The sequence below is a fragment of the Vanellus vanellus genome (assembly GCF_965231255.1).
Source record: "Vanellus vanellus genome assembly, chromosome: 2".
Lineage (NCBI taxonomy): Eukaryota > Metazoa > Chordata > Aves > Charadriiformes > Charadriidae > Vanellus > Vanellus vanellus.
In genome coordinates, this window is record NC_138906.1 from 89,138,840 (window position 1) to 89,156,552 (window position 17,713).

General features: G+C 36.0%; 1 protein-coding gene across 1 annotated transcript in view; it reads left to right on the forward strand.

The window, feature by feature from the left end:
• DNAH5 (dynein axonemal heavy chain 5) overlaps nt 1–17,713 on the forward strand; it is a gene marked incomplete at both ends in the record, with an annotated part of 140,940 nt that overhangs the window by 80,834 nt on the left and 42,393 nt on the right. The window contains 10 exons of the mRNA XM_082499404.1: nt 379–513; nt 2,145–2,267; nt 3,326–3,539; nt 4,180–4,403; nt 6,698–6,893; nt 9,788–9,960; nt 12,440–12,570; nt 15,310–15,463; nt 16,231–16,498; nt 17,094–17,325. Of these exons, the coding sequence (XP_082355530.1) occupies nt 379–513; nt 2,145–2,267; nt 3,326–3,539; nt 4,180–4,403; nt 6,698–6,893; nt 9,788–9,960; nt 12,440–12,570; nt 15,310–15,463; nt 16,231–16,498; nt 17,094–17,325 (1,850 nt within the window). The remainder of the gene's footprint in view (nt 1–378; nt 514–2,144; nt 2,268–3,325; nt 3,540–4,179; nt 4,404–6,697; nt 6,894–9,787; nt 9,961–12,439; nt 12,571–15,309; nt 15,464–16,230; nt 16,499–17,093; nt 17,326–17,713) is intronic.

Genomic DNA, 17,713 nt, shown 5'->3' on the forward strand with positions numbered 1-17,713 from the left:
TTACAGAGGTTATGCAAGCTGTTCTTCACCAAAGCTGTGTCAGATAAGCAAGATATGGTAAAGGACAATAGAAATTGATACCTAGGCTCTAGATAGTACATCCTTTTTTCAAATAATCAACTCCTTTTATGAATAATGCATTCCTTTGTTAGTTAACATGACTGACATGACCACGAACTGCAAATATTTTTAACTTGTGAGGCCTGCAAGAGTCTATGAGACATTAACTACTTTGCTTCTGCATGTCCCTTGTTGAGAATTCACTTTACCTAACTTTTCTAGCTTCGTTTAAGTTTAAAAGCTAAGTGGGATTGCTGAGGCTTTGCCAAGACACCCAGCTCTTGTGTTTTGTCTTATTTCGATGTGGTCTTTGTCTAGGCTGTCCTACTAATTGGTGAGCAAGGAACTGCAAAGACTGTTATCATCAAAGGTTTTATGTCAAAATATAACCCTGAAAGCCACATGGCTAAGAGATTGAATTTTTCATCTGCAACTACCCCATTAATTTTCCAGGTATAGTAGTCATTCACTTTCTGATATGACGTGACTGGATTCAGAGATTGTTCTGAGAATTTGCCAGGAGGATGCTTCTGAAAGCGGTCTGTTTAATTGAAAATGAGCGCAGAAACAAAAAAGCACCTGCTCAAAAGGACTGAGTGTCCTAACACATGATTTAAGACCTCTGTAAAAAACATGTTCCCTTCAACTTCTTCAGTAGTTATTGAGCTGTTCTTGGACTATTATAATACCATACATATTATTTGCTTCATCGCATTTAATGTTTTTATGTCAAATGTATCAGTTCTCACTAATTGGGTAGAGCTGTCAGTGACTTCCATCAGATTTCACTAAAATCCATGAATAAGATAAGTGCTACCCACAACAATCTGTCATAAAAAGGGTGCTGTCTGCATTTTAAATTCCAGAAAATTAAATTACTCATTAAAAAGGTAACACATGCAGTGCAGCTGCTCTAAATAGAGCTATGAATACTTAAATCCTGAACTGTCCAAATTCCTACTGAGTTACTTTGAATTATTTCAAGTTTCTTTAACCTGCTGGCAGTATACATGGGAAATATTTTTAATGTGGTTTGATATGCCAAGATGAAGCACTGTCTGCTGTAATCAGAAGTGCTGTCTATAAGCTTGATGCATGGCCTATCGTCTGGCTTTATAGCATAGTAGAAACTATTAACATGTTTAATATACAGATATGTAATTTTGGTCTTACTTTCCTTAGATTTTTCCATCTACTGATTGGGCTATAGAATCAAAAAGTAGTGTAGGTACATCTATTTTTATGAAATAGATGTCAAGTTTATTGCTGATAGATGATAGTCTGTTGATGATCAAGATACCTGAAATAGATGTGCAAGTCTAACAGTCAAGACTCTGATAACAATCTAGACCAAAACATTGTCTGTTACGACATTTGTGCCTTTAAATTACTCTGACTTTCTAAAATATTGGTCTAACTGATGCCACTTTTGTAACAAGGCTTTCCAGGCTACTGTACAGAAGCCTATGCACAACGTAAGAATGCAGATATTTAGATTTGCACTAAAGAATAATTATGCATGGTTAAGTGAGCTTTCACTTGTTATAGAATAAATAAAAAATGGACCTTAAAAAGAACGGAGCAATGGAAAGATGATGGGAAGAAAAGTAGTGGCAAGTCTACTTATTAAGCAAAGTTATTTCATCAACTCTATTCATGTATGTGAATTTAATTGTCATTGTATGCTTTTATGAAGTACGTTGATGTCTGCTGGAAAGACTTTCAAGAATCACATCTTTCAGATCTGATGGATTATTAGTTTAATCTTTATTGATAGTAACCATCAATTTTGCTGATAAATGAATAAAATGAAAGAAAAATTTGAAATGGTTTCAAAATTATGAAACTGTTAGGCATGGTTGTCTACACTAGAAATTTGTTATATCTGATACCAACCTAACGCTGTATAGCATGAGAATTTCAGACATTCTAATTGAACAGGTGCAATTGCCTCCAGTAGATGTGTTGACTAAACCTTCCTTAGTAAAATTCTGTGTAACAAAATCATCAATATGTTTAAATGATTGAATCATGTATGAAAGGAAGGGCTCTTTGGAACTACGCTAATAATTTCTTTTTAACAGCGTACAATAGAAAGTTATGTGGACAAACGCATGGGCACAACGTATGGTCCGCCTGCAGGCAAAAAGATGACGGTCTTCATTGATGATGTGAATATGCCCATAGTGAATGAATGGGGAGATCAGGTTAGTTTGTAAAAGAGGAAAAAAGAAGGCAAAAGATATTTTCTTTCTTTTCTTGCTACACTGTAAAACTGGCTTTTCTTCTCAATCAGGCAGTAGGCGGTAAATTTGATATGTAGTGCTTAATTTTTAAGCAGTCTTTTTAATGAAGCCATCTAGTTTTATATTGTCTTGAATTAATTGAAAATAATTATAATTACTACAAGAAGCAGTTTGAGTACTCCTTAAAACATGCCTTTATATATAATTTTAACAATGTTTTTTTACCAACACTCATTTTTTAATAAAAAAAAGTAAAAACATGAATTAGAAAAAAAATCTTTGGCACACAAACTGTGATAGCAAACTGGCTGTGTGGACAATAATTAAAATGCTGTGAATGCTGGGAGGTAAGAAGCAACTTCTCTCCTTTAGAAAAAAAAACAAAGTAATCATTACTTACATTGGCAAGATTGTTCTGAAGTATATTGCTTTGGAAACTAATGTTAGAATTTTTAAAGTATAGTTGTGTAATGTACTGTCTGTGGGATGTTTCCAGCTGGTCAAACAGAAAAGCAGGGCCTCCATTTATGGCTAAGAAAAGGAATCTTGCTTTATTTTGTATGGAAGTAATTCTATGTTTGCATCTTGAAAAACCATATTTGTGATTGTTACACATCAAAATATTTGGGAGCAAATGTAATGTGAAGATGCATCAGTTTGGGCTTGATTAGAACAAACTGGAAATTTTGTGTTAAAAGGGAGAATTATTTCGAATACAACAGCACTAGAGATCGTGCAGCATTCAAGCAACAATGAATTAAAGTACGAAGGATTAATTCTAAGCTAGGGATTCCCCTCTGCTCCCAGGATTTTTGTCCATAGATATTACCAATGAAAAGGACAATCTAAATACTCTTATTCCTAACAGTGCATTTTTGTCCTGATGCAAATAAGCAGGAGTTTGTGGGAGAAAATAATGGTATACTCTTTATTTGGTCTTTCAAGTACATAAGTAAGTTTTGTGTTTCATTTAGTTGTTTGTATAATATTCTGTTGTATAATACCTGGTTATTTTACAGGTCACTAATGAGATAGTTAGGCAGCTGATGGAGCAGAAAGGACTGTATAACCTGGAAAAGCCTGGTGAATTTACCAACATTGTGGATATTCAGTTTTTGGCGGCCATGATTCATCCTGGGGGAGGTCGCAATGACATTCCACAGAGGCTCAAGAGACAATTTTCTGTGTTCAACTGTACTCTGCCTTCCAATTCTTCCATTGACAAAATTTTTGGTAAAGGGAAATTAGCTTTGTATCCATGCATTTTTGAAAATGATAGTTGATTTTTCTCTATTCTTATATAAATATAAACATTATGATTAAAATTGAGGCTTAGTCGTTCTCTGATTTGCTTACCAGAACATTTTCCTTCAGTAACTACTCTCCACCTGCAACTTCATCAATCTGTAAGTTTTTCAGATCCGGTCACATCTCTGAATCTATTGGTATGCTAAGTGTTAGGAAGAATGGCATGAAGGCTGTTCCTAGTTTTAACGACAATGCTGGAGAGTTGCGAAGGTGCTACTGGTGCTAAGAATGAGTGAATAAGACGACCTTCACAAGCAACAGGATCATATTGGTCTCAGAGAAGAGATTAGCTATTCAAAGGCTGTGGAAGCTATTTTGGTAGACAAAGGAGCATTTTTAAGGGAGAGTTAATTAAGAGCTATATACCCAGTGAGCTGATGGCAGAATGGTGTTAAGACCAGGTTAATCACGATTTTAATAAAGACTGGAAAAGTCATTTCAACAAATTAGAAAAGGTTTTGGGATTTGAAAAAAAGAAAAAGAAATTTAAGAATATCGTAGCTCTTGGTGTTGCTGCTAGTGTGTCTTAGAAAAATCTTTCATTTCACAAATTCTTTTTCCACAGGTGTAATTGGAGAAGGGCACTACTGTAGTGGGCGGGGATTTTCAGAAGATGTGAAGAAAACAGTAGCCAAATTGGTTCCACTAACACGCAGGCTGTGGCAGATTACCAAGCTAAAAATGTTGCCCACACCAGCCAAGTTCCATTATGTCTTCAACCTTCGAGACCTCTCAAGGATTTGGCAAGGAATGCTGAACACTACAGCCGAAGTGATCAATGAACCAAAGGTAAGTGCAGCACATCAGTGGCTTTGTTATAATTAGTGTCGCAAAGAGGTTGAAGAGTCTAACTTCTTGGCATTTGAGTTTGCATTAGAAAAATATAATTTCTGATTTAAAAAGTTTTTCAGCATTTTTTTTTTGATTGAAAGATGTTTTAGTCCAGCTTTTACAGTGCCAACTGAAATGGCAACTTTGATTCATAACTATAGCAAAACCTACTTTTTTTGACAGAAGAGGGTTTGCTTCTATCTGCTTGTTCTACTACCGACATGCTAATTTGTTTGAAAGAAGCAAGCAAATAAAATTATGAGAAGCAATGAACTTATTTTAACCCAATGAAAATATGTATATATTCATTAAAAAAATAAACAGTTCCCCTCTCTCCACTAGTGTCTTGAGGCATTCAGTCACTGCTTAATATCTGTCTAACAAATGATTTCTGTTTACAGCTTAAAAGGAGGAAGTAGTAACGAGTCATAGGGATATTTTTTTTTTCCATAATCCACCTTTTTTCCAGAAAAGCTCAATATTTTATGCATCATTTATCTTTTAATTATTTTAAGGAAAAGTCATTTAGTGTTTTGAGCACTGAAACATGAAGTGCTGGAAAAGCAATGTTTATGGTAATCATGGAAAATTTGTTATACATTTGGGTTATATAATCACTTCATGTTTAATGTACTTTCCTGCTTGTTGAATAAGCTCCTGAATTCTACTACATCTAATATGTAAATTTTAGAATTGATTTTAATTTCTGAAGCTAAAAATATACAGCACTAAGATGATTATATATGTATACATTCTCAATTAATATCTTTTGAAGTATAACAAACAATTGCTCAAAGTCTGATTGTATAAATTTACATATTAGTTCTGAGACTTGACATAGTATGTGTCATTTGTACAAAGTACTGTAGGCTCAAACAAGAGGTCTTGAAGGAGTACTTGGAAGTTTTTCTATTATTGTGTAGTAATAATGTAGGATTAAAACCAATACTGCTAGGATTAAGAACCTGGCAAATTTTCCTTCTCCATTCTATGACCAAACCGAATGACTTCAAAGGTATAGAATCAGAATGGTTTAGGTTGGAAGGGTCCTTGAAGATCATCTAGTTCCAAACCCCCTGCCATGGGCACAGACACCTTCCACCAGAACAGGTTGCTCAAAGCCCCAACCAACCTGGTCTTGAACACCTCCAGCAATGCTGCATCCACAACTTCCCTGGGAAACCTGTTCCGGTGCCTCACCACCCTCAGAATGACAATTTTTTTCCTAGTATCTATTCTAAATCTAACGTCTTCCAGTTTGAAGCCATTCCCCCTCGTCCTATCACTACATGCCCTTGCAAAAAGTCCTTCTCCAGCTTTCTTGTAGGCCCCCTTCAGATACTGGAAGGCCGCTGTAAGGTCTCCCTGGACCCTTCTCTTCTCCAGGCTGAACAACCCCAATTCTCTCAACCTGTCTTCATAGGAGAGGTTCTCCAACCCTCTGAGCATCTTCGTGGCCCTCCTCTGGACCTGCTCCAACAGGTCCATGTCCTTCTTATGTTGACAGCTCCAGAGCTGGACGCGATATTCCAGGTGTGCTCTCATGAGAGTAGAGTAGAGGGGCAGAGTAACCTCCCTTGACCTGCTGGCCACGCTGCTTTTAATGCAGCCCAGGATACGGCTGGCCTTCTGGGCTGTGAGCGCACATTGTCGGCTCATGTGGAGCTTCTCATCCACCAGCACCCCCAAGTCCTTCTCCTCAGGTCTGCTCTCAATATGTTGAAGTGTTTTGAATCTGGAAAAGGAATAATATAAACCCTTATACATTTTTTTTTTTCCTCTAACTACTTTGGATATAGTATTGGGAGTAACATCTGTATTTGGCATAAAATTATTCATGCCATGATGCTATTATTTCCACCCACCTTCTACATAATGACCAGTTTAAAAAGTGGTTTATCAGTGCATAAATGTGTTAAAAGGTATGGATATGGCTTTAGGGCTAGGGAAATAAAATCTTAGTTGGGTAAATACCCTCTGGTTTGGAATGCTAGATTAAGGCTTCTTGCACAGTTAACTGAATGTAAGCTTAAAATGCTGTTGGGTGGAATGAGAAGCTCAAGGCATCTTTCCTGAATAAACCCCAATATACTACTGTTTCTTGGGGGTTGGACTAGATGATCTCCAGAGGTCCCTTCCAACCCTGACTATTCTGTGACTATTCTGTGATTTTTTTTCTAGTGTTAGTATGTTTTTAAAATAAATAAATAAAAGCATGCCTAATCTGATGGATTTTTTTTTTTTTTATGTAGGTACTAATAAAACTGTGGAAGCATGAATGTAAGCGTGTTATTGCTGATCGTTTCACAACCTCAGAAGATGTAAACTGGTTTGACACGGCTGTGGCAAAACTCATTGAGGATGAATTTGAAGAAGCAAAAGCTTTGCTGGATTCTGAAATTGATGCATTCTTTGTTCACTTCTTAAGAGATGCACCTCAAAGAACTGGTAAAAATGGACTGTGATAACCATGGGAATGGCAAGAGTAGGGAAGGGGATATGATAAAATAGATGCTAATAGAAACGTCTTAAAAGTGCATAGTAAGTTTATGCATCAAGGGTGGCTGTTCTGTCTGGTGAATTTGAAGGTACTCTGTGTTACTAACTGTGGCACATCTTTATATTCATGGGATTTTTAAGTCCATATTTATATCCAGGTTATCTGTATAGGAGAGCCTTCCATTTCCATCAATGTGGTAGATAGACAAAACTGACAAATAGTGAGTATATTATTCTAAAATGATGAAAGTAATGTGGTATGATCGACTTGAAGTGGTGGGCTTGCAGTTCTAGGTAAAGGTTAGCACTCTAGCTACCATCCCCTAGAAACCTGGTAAAAGAATACTGGCTCTGGGTTAATCCAGTACTTCTTAGGACATACCCGATACATGATTTTGTAACAAATGAATATTATTTCAAAATCTCCTGAATGCTAGTAAAACTTCTTGAATTACCCGTATGACTTATAACAATGTCTTTTTGTCTTTTAAATAAAAACCCTGTGTCACTGACCTTGCTAAATGACCTGGGAATATTTGTTAGTTGTTACAAAAGAACAGAAAACAGTTGTTTGGGTTTTGGGGAAGGTTGTTATTTAAGCCATTGGATGATTCATTTAACCGTGTTCCTATCACTGTAATGATGGATAGTGGAGGCAATAAAAGGTTGGCCAGAGTGGTCAAATGCCATTTAAATCTCTTCTTGATAATTGAAGTAGTCAGAAGGCAGTGACAAAAGGAGAGTGAAGGTTAGGAAATATTTAATTGGAACAAATCAAATGGAAGTAAAAGGCAAACTGGTGTGAGAAAGCAATCAAATACATCCTTAAATAACTTGCTAAACTGCAACAATGTAGACAGGACTAAACTATAAGTCAGAATAGATACTGAGAGAGTGATGAGTGACTTTTAATGCAAAAAGTTGAATCCATATTAGAAGCCATTATGTTGAACTGAAAAATAAATGCAAAAAGAAGCATGTATTTCTCAAAATAACTTACTTCTTGGTGACAGTTTAAAGATACCTGCCCTGTAATGTGCCTTTTAGCATGAAACATCATCTAAATACAAAGTAGGAGGCCCTCATTAATAAATGATATGTTTTGTCCTCAGTATGTTTGTCAGAGCCATGAGAACCCCTTCTGTTTTGGCTTTAAATGAAAAGAATAACAAATGTAATTTTGTTTTAATTGTCCCTTTAATGGAATTTAGTCTTGCTTATTATGATGGAAGTGTAAGAACAGGAAATGGATTTCTGAGCTATTAAATATACATAAAAATACATCTGACATTAATTTCAAATAACCATATGTTCAGGTTAGTGATACGTTTACGTATACTCCCTGTATCTCTGGGTTGTACAGTCACAACATATTTGTCGCTGAAATAAACACACGAAGACTTGAGATTATGTAGCTCAAACATCAACTTTTAGATATTAGCCTCACAGAGATTGTTACATGTGCTAGTGTTCTCAAGACCCCTATTTTGACATTAATAATAAAACTGCAAGAACACGATTAAGCTGATATAATTCTCTTAAATGGTTTGAAACTGTAAACCGATCGCTACAGGTTAACTCCTTGCTGTATTCCTTATTAGTTTCTTATCACTTCTTTATCAGTAGCTGGGTTGTTTAAATGTCTTATTCAGCTTAAAAGAAATGCATTTCCCCATGGAATACTTCTTTTGTTTAACCAGTGTTTTCGCAGGTTAAAATAAGTAGTCGGTTAATTTATTTAGGTCTTAATCTAAAGGAGTGTTCATATATGTAGAAACAATACAGAGCTAAAGAATTCTGAAATTAAGGTGTCTTCAGGCATACACGGATTTATATGTATAAATACTTGAAGGGAGGGTACAAAGAAAGTGGATCCAGGCTCTTTTCAGTGGTGCCCAGTGACAGGCCCAGAGGCAATGGGCACAAAATGAAACATAGGAAATTCCCTCAGAACATCAGGAAACACTTTTTTACTGTGAGGGTGACTGAGCACTGGCACAAATTGTCCAGAGAGCTTGTGGAGTCTCTCTCCTTGGAGATATTCATAAGCCATCTGGACATGGTCCTGGGAAACTGGATCTAGGTGGCCCCGCTTGAGCAGGGGGATCAGACCAGATGACTTCAGAGGTCCCTGCTAGCCTCAACCTTTCTGTGATTTTATTTACTGCGAGAAACAACTCTTACTAATGAAGGCATATCACCTTTAAGCATGATTAATACTTATGAATGGAAAGATGAGACAGCAGCACTGTTTCCTCCTTTCCTTTGGGTGCGGAAGAGTTGACAGTTCCTTGTGGCTTTCAGATCACAATGAAACAAATGAATGTCTTTTGTGGCTTTCAGATCACATGAAACAAATTAATGTCTTTTCATAGTACATATACTTCTTTTTGTTGTTATGGTAATTATTCATTTTAGTGGTAATTTTTTTTTTTTTACTAGTGTAATCATTTAATCAACTTAGAGTGGTTTTATTTAAAAAAAAAAAAAGATTATTTGCAATTTAAAACTGCAATATTTATTTACTCTCCGGTGCTACTTTTGCTTCTAGCATCTAAGTCAATTTCAGCTTTTCATCATTCAAGTTTCAGATGTAGAGAAAGAAGGCTCGTTAGTTTTTGCTGGTTTTGTCTTTGAGAATTAAGCAGCTGAACTTACTGTTACTTGTAGGCAGGGTATAGGCACCACCCTCATATGTACATCTAATGTGTAATGTTATGTATAATAAACCTGATTCTGGGTGGTTAAAGAGACTTCTAATTACCTTCACTTACTCATCCCCACATTGAGCCTTCATCAATAATTTGAAGTGCTAAGGTCTTGTTACTTGCTTTTTGTTCTAGGTGAAAAATCAGAGGAAGTTAATTTAGATAGTCCTAAAATCTATGAGCCAATTTACTCCTTTCATCAGCTACGGAATCGTTTAAATATGTTTTTACAAACATATAATGAGAACGTCCGTGGTACTGGAATGGACATGGTTTTCTTTGAGGATGCTATGATTCATTTAGTCAAGGTATGGTCTTACTGGATTGCCGTTTTTTGTTGTTGTTCGCTTGCCCTCAGCGCCTATGAGTGGAGGCATGCACGAGTCAAGATAAACTACTTCTAAAACTGAAGCAAGTAATTTATTGCTAGCAAATATGTTTTTTTCTGTCACTGTGTGCCTAAGTATTAAAACACAACTTTTCTGAAAATGCACTGGATGGAACTATTCTTTTGTATTTATCTTTTATGTCTGGTGGGATCATGGTCCTAACTATTCTAACTCTATTTTAACCCTTCTTCTTGTGAATTTGTCTGAGACCCCTTCCTCTCTTTGGAATAAATCAAACGAAACTCAGGTTAGGACATAATTGCTTATGAAGGAGTAGGCACAGCAGAGTCAGGCTATCTCTGCTTCTTATCATAAATTGTTAAGAAATGAATATTGGATTGTAACATCCTAACAAATGATACAACAAATATCGAAATAATTTAAATTTAATTATAGTTGACAAAGACATTGCATCTGCAATTTTCAAAATTTTGGGGTGGATTCTTGTCATTTCACAAAATTAGTCCCTTTCTTTTAAGGTCTTCCCTGCAAAATGGATGATATTCTGTTACGGATTTATTTAGGAAAATTGTTAAAACATCATTACACTTATAAGTTTCTGGTGTATTCCTAGTAAAAAAATCTATATAAATTCTGGATATAGCAAAAAAAGAATATATATATATTTTTCATTGAAGAGCCACCTGGTGTCAGAAATCTCTTCTTTGGGTAGCCAGATGGTAAATACCTGAAATGTTATCTTAAATTTCACTTGGATAAAATGAATATATAATGCTTCTCTGATCCCATATTCTTGAAAAAAGCGTTTACATCTGTGCGGGTCTGACTGTTATGCATTAGCTAGACTTGAGACAGCTTCTAAGAGAAAACTAGGTAAGCACAGTTAAGGTAATGCCTAATCTGAGGTGACGTAGTATGACTTGAATGAGTTAAAGCTGAGGAATGTCTTAAGTAGAGAACAAAGCTCCCGATTCACAGCTTGTGTGCCTCTGCCTGGAAAAGATCTAGTAGCCGTAATTGAAGTGATCAGCAAGATTCCAAGGGTGGTGTGCAAATCTGTTTTTCTTTCTCTGGTTAAATACTAAATATGCTTAGAGTAAACCTTAATACTTGATATTATCTTTGCTTGTAAAACATTAACCTATGAAAAATATCAAGTACATAGCACCCGATATGTAAAATATATGGGTTTAAAACTGCAGAAATCTACGTGACTATTTTTAATAACTTGGAAAAAAGTCTGTTAGAGGAAAGGTGAGTAAATAGACATCCCAGGCTCCTTATTGGCATGATGGAATTCTAGGGGCATCCAGAGGGACGTTCAAGACAATAAAGAGAACAAACTCTGTACTCTGTGTCATTGGTCACGCAGAGGAGACCAGCTGCTAACCAGCTGGTTGGTATTACTTTGCCTTTGAGAGGCAAGTGGCTCCGTGCTGTTCTGGAAACTAATGTAGGCCCTTCTGTGTCCTGCAATTATCTGTCCACATGCAACTGACCGGGGTGTGGAGCAAGTTTGTCTCCGGTACTTAGAGGCATATTTTCTCAGCATCTTTTACCTGTTTCTAGATTTCTTGGCATTGTTTTTTTGGCTGTGGACAGTGGGACGGGTGCTGCATGCAGTTCGCGGTTAGTGCTGAATGTTTTTTTGCTCTGAATTGCAAAGGGTCTGTTTATTTACATTGCGCTGTCTTGAATTGAAGGGAAACATGGAGTAGTAGGTAACTACTGCCTTTTGCTTTAAAAGATAAATAATGAAATGGGAAAGAAAGGAAGAGAATTAAGCAGCTGAACTTACTGTTACTTGTAGGCAGGGTATAGGCACCACCCTCATATGTACCTGGGAGATGTTCCTCTGTGACCAAATATTCATACTGATATTGTGCATTTTTGTAATCAAGTAAAGTAGCAGCTTGAGAAGCTTTGATTATAAGGGCAGTATTATTACCTGCTGCAGAGAATACTGGAGACTGTTTGTCCTGAATTTAACAAGCCTGGGACAACTTGTCTGTCTTGTCACAATGAAGGGGCCTGGAGAGATGAGTCTTACTGAAGTTGTCCAGAGGCTGTGGTATTGGGGAAATTATTGTTTCCTTCCCAATTTTAATAATCTGTCATGCTATGATAGCACATCGCTAACAAATCACAGTTGAGTTTTACTTGTGCTTTGTGGAAGCACGACATGCAATTCTACTGATAATTAAAAGTTCACAGTAATGGAATCAAGTGGTTGCTATACTATAGGAAGGTTTACAGAAATATTGCAGAATGCAAATGTCTATAGAATATATTAATAGTAATATAGAATCCCTTAATTAAACCTTAAAATTTTAATTTATTCTGCATTTCTAATATAGCTTTATTGCTGCAGTAGTATAGGATTTTTGGGTGTTAACTTTTACACATTGTAGCAATAAATGACTATGATCTTACACAGATTTCTCGGGTGATCCGCACTCCTTGTGGAAATGCTCTTTTAGTTGGTGTTGGTGGCTCAGGAAAGCAGAGCTTGACAAGACTGGCATCTTTCATAGCTGGCTATGATACGTTCCAGATAATGTTAACAAGGTAAGCATTAATTACAATTTAAGTAAATATTAAGTACTTTTTGTTTTAACTCTTCCTATAAATAAAACAGGCTCCCAGTCCCTGCAGTGGAAGAAAAAACAAGCTTAACATAAGCTGAACACTGTTGCCTACACTGACATTAAAATCCTTTGAGACGTAATAAATTTGCGTGATTTTCTACAATAAGTAGCTTTTACCGTCTTTGGAGTAGTAAACTGTTTTGTGTGTTTCACAGAATCAGAAGGAATATTGGCAGTGCCAAGTTATCTTTGTTCTGTGTCTTTATGCAGTACACTAAACTGTACTGAAAATATTTGTAGGCGATATCTATCTATAATGCCTTTATGAGTTTATTTCGTAATATTTGAAATAATGCCTGTGTTAGGAGGTGGAATCCTTATCCCTGCCCATTAATGTACATGCCAGTATTTTGACAGTCTTTTCCAAGTATATATTGCCTTGTTTCATATTGTTCAACCCAATGTGGTTTCTTTTGGAATAACTCACAAAAGATATAAAAAATAAATTATAAATCCTTCTCTGAATATTTTAGAATGAATGCCTGTGAAAGTGTCTGTAGGACAAGTCTATGATCAGGAAATATTTTCAGCATTCAAATAAGATGTCATTGTAGAGAAACTAAATGATTTTAATTCTTTTGCAGCTATGCTGGCTGCAGAAGAAATTGTACATTTACATGTGGAAATGCCTCTTGGTGAGGATCTCATCAGATGATCTATGTGAAATAGGAATGACATCATGAGAGATTACAGTACAGTTGACAAAACAAGCAGTAATAAATTGCTGGATATCAGTCATAAGGAATTATGAAACCACTAGAGGGTGAAATACTGAATTAAGAAAGTGGTGTGCAGCTTTCTACATTAAAGTTGCATTGGCAGCTGAGGATCATAAGAAGGCCTATATAAAGCCAATGAAAAAAAAGTCAAGAAAAGATCTGGGGAACCCTTACATCTGAAGGCTTGTAAACCTCATGCGTGCACCAGATGAATTAAATAAACTGTCATGAAGAATAGTCTGAGTGAAGATTTGAATAAACATGATTTTAGGAAAGACTCCTGAAAGATCCTTATAAAACATAATCCTGCCTTACAAACACCTTGGAGTTCTCCAAGTGGGTAAACAAACAAGTGTAGAAGTGTGATTTGATAAAATTAACCTCCCTGCTTTTCTAACCCTAAGTGTTTGTCTAAAACACATCTAATAATGTGTACCAAATACCTCAGGGAAAACTTTAGAATCCTTCTTTGATAGAAACATTTGCCCTTTGTTAATCCAAAATTTCCTATTCTATGAGTGCTTAAAGATGATAATTGTTGGATTTTAAATGGTTTCGTTTAGTTCACCAAGGTAGGTGATATTCATATTGCTAACTCAATGCGTATAACGAAGTATTTTTTTCAGGTCAGTATTTTTGTCTAATTTTGAGTAATTAACTGAATAACTCTCCCAATGATGATTTCCCCCTGCAGCTGAAACAAAAGGGCATAGAATATTTATGTCTTCTCTGTGTCCGTTTCTAATTTTAGTGGTGTCTTTGCTTTTCAAGTATCTTATTTATAAACACATATCTGGAATCTTGGCGATTATGATATTTTTGCTGAAAAGCAAAAAATTATCTTCTTAATTATCACGAAAAAAATCATAAACCAAATGTATTTGGTTCCTGAGCTCCTCCCTAGCAATGAGGAACTATTGTACAATTTCTGATTTTTCAGGTCATACATGAGATCATTGTGGTTACACAAGAATACTCTTAATAAAGTTGCATGCAACCACTTCTCAGTTTTAATTCCTAGTGGGCATCCAAGAAACCTCAGCTTTTATTGCACTCCTTTATCCAGCCAGAGAGATTATTCCAGTGTAACCTTGTGTATAGGGTTTGTGTAGCAAGGTTTTGGTAGTGGAGGGCTACAGGGGTGGCTTCTGTGAGAAGTTGCTAGAAGCTTCCCCATGTCCAACAGACCCGTGCCATCTGGCTCCAAGATGGACCCGTTACTGGCCAAGGCTGAGCTGGTCAATGATGGTGGTAGTGCCTCTGTGATAACATTTAAGAAGGGGAAAAAAACTGCTGCACAACAGCAGCTGGAAGAGAGGAGTGAGAACATGCAAGAGAAACAACTATGCAGACACCAAGGTCAACCCACCACACCTTGTCTAAAAATTTTTATTTTTTTTAATCTCTTAGTTTGCTGCTGCTCTCTTTCCTTTTTGTAAAACTGAGAGTGCCACCATTGGTGATTACTTTCACTGGAAGGGCCAGCTAGTTTTTGGTTTTTAACTAGTCAATAAAATCTAAAGTGTCTTATTGCACCCAGCACATGACAAAATTCTATGAGACAACGCCTGTCTGTCTTTTTACTTTTCCTAGCAAAAGATAAATAAATAGCATGATAAGACTTCAGATTTGGGGTTTTTTTGTTGTTGTTTTTGGCTTTTTTTGTGGGTTTGAGTTGTGGAGCTGTGGTATTTATTTATTTATTGATGTGGGAGGTGAAATAAAGAGCAAAAAAAAGAATGGATTAGGTATTTAAAGTGGGACTTTGAAATGAGGTATGTCTTCCCTCCTAATCTAAATGAAAATTCCTGGACTTTGGCACAGTTTTGCCTTAAATTCCAAGAGGTTGTTTCTTACATAAATTTGCTTGATCGTTTTCTTTTAACTGGAAGCCCTTTTTAAAAGGAATGAGTATTAGTACAACTGTCCTTTTTTTGTAGATCGTACAACACTTTAAACTTGATGGAAGATCTGAAACTCTTGTACAGAACAGCAGGACTACAAGGCAAAGGCATCTGTTTTCTTTTTACAGACAATGAGATCAAAGATGAGTCTTTCTTGGAATACCTGAACAATGTTTTATCATCAGGAGAGGTAAGACGCCTTCTCATGATCATTTTTCTGCTTTATAAATTTTATAATTCTGAATTAAAATAACCAAATTTATTTGAATATTCTTTTATATGTCAAGGGGCACACTTCTACAAACTAAAACTCCAGTGCTTTCTATCATTACAGTATTATAAAAAATGGAAACAATTCATTATACTAGGTTAGAGTACGACAAAGCTATTGTAACATTAAGAATAAGCATTGTCATTCCATACAGAGAAATTGACTAAGTCAGACCCTTTTAAATGTGTTAACAAGCTGTCAGGGATATGATAATAGCTTAAAAAAAAAAGAGACTTGGGGAACATCACTGAAGTTTAACAAAATTGTCTGTTTAATTAAGTATCTCATTAGTGTACAATTAGTTTCTGTAAGGTAAATTTATGTCCAGAATGGATGGGATAGCTTTTATGGGGTTTTAAAATTTATTTATTTATTTTATTTCAGGGATGTGTTTCAGAGTAATTTCTACTGGGTTTTAGAATATTAAGAGCATAAAGCAAAGCCGTTTTACATGGAGCCTTTGTTTTTCACATGGTAGAGTGGGTTTTACAGGAAGTTAGATTTCAGTGTGTTTAATGGAAGCACTTCAGTAAAAGTTCTGGTTTAAAGGAGTGGGGTGAGTCCTAATAACTTCAGTGTCTGAAATGTATGTTCCTTCCTGAAATGCTACGTATTAAATGAACCTTATGCTATATATATTTTGGATCATCTTGTAAAGTGTGACAAAATTTTCCTTTTTCTCAAAGGTGTCAAACTTATTTGTACGGGATGAAGTAGATGAGATTATTAGTGACCTCATACCCACCTTCAAAAAGGAACATCCACGTAGACCTCCAACCAGTGAAGTTCTATATGACTACTTCATGACCAGAGTCCGTCAGAATCTTCATGTGGTTCTTTGCTTTTCACCAGTAGGTGAAAAATTCCGAAACAGGGCCCTGAAATTCCCTGCTCTCATTTCTGGATGCACTATAGATTGGTTCAGCCGATGGCCTAAGGATGCTCTAGTGGCAGGTAGGTGTAGGTTTTGTCTTGGCAGATATTTAATTCTCTGATCCAGTGGTCATGGAGTTGGTTTAATTGCTTTGAATTTTGCCAACACACTGGCAGAAGAAACTTACCTTGTTCTAAAATTTGATATAGATGTTTTCTTCTTTAAAGCTTGCTGTATTAAAGTGTTGAAATATTTCTAACAGAGGAAAGGCTTTGAACACTGAAGAAAAATTCCCCTTGAAGATGGCTTAAACACATTAGTAAAGAAGGCAAAATACTACTAAAGAAAGAGATTATTAGTGACTGTGGCTGCGATCAAGCATACAGAGACAGGCTGTTATTACCCAATCCCTGGTAGCTAGCAGTTAGACAGGTGCAGACAGAGGAGTTGCACACTTTGTATGTGAAATAATACCAGATCCTTGGCTATACTTTTTACTGAGAAGTGTGGAATAATGTTAGGAATCTGTTGGTGGAGAGTAAAGAAGATTGAGGTTTCAGAAGCTGGGTGAATGCTGACATAATACATGCTGATATGTTATATATTGCCTTGTTTATAAGCTAAGAGGTTTTCCTTAATATTTACTTACATTAATGTTTTTCTTTCTTTCCTAAGTATCTGAACATTTCCTGTCCTCATTTGATATGGACTGCACTGCTGAAACAAAGAGGGAAATTGTGCAGTGTATGGGCTCATTCCAGGATGGAGTGGCAGAGAAGTGTTCTGATTACTTTCAAAGATACAGACGTTCTACACATGTGACTCCCAAATCCTACCTGTCCTTTATTCAAGGATATAAAACCACATACAAAGAAAAGCATGCTGAAGTGCAGACATTAGCAAACAGGTAAACTGCTCAGTTTACTACTATTTTTCTGTAGTTTTTTCCCCCAGATAGGTGTATTCTGACACCCTTCATTTCAATGCATGGCTTGTCTCTTTGCACAGCAAAAGGAATTTTTTTTTTTTTTTTAATTTGCTAAAGTTGTGAAAAGGTGTAACTTGATCAAATATTGTGGTTGCTCTTGGCATAGAAGTTAAAGTCTATGTATTTTTGGAGGGGTAAAAAGGCTAGTGATGTATGAAAAAGCAAGGTGGTGGAAAAAAAGGTGAATATAAATTATTCTCATGTATTTTTAATGAGTAAGAGAAAGCATCCACATGTAATTTCATAGTAGCTTTACAATGATATTTAATTTACGAGAAAGCAACTCTTGTTTTGTTGCTAAACAGTT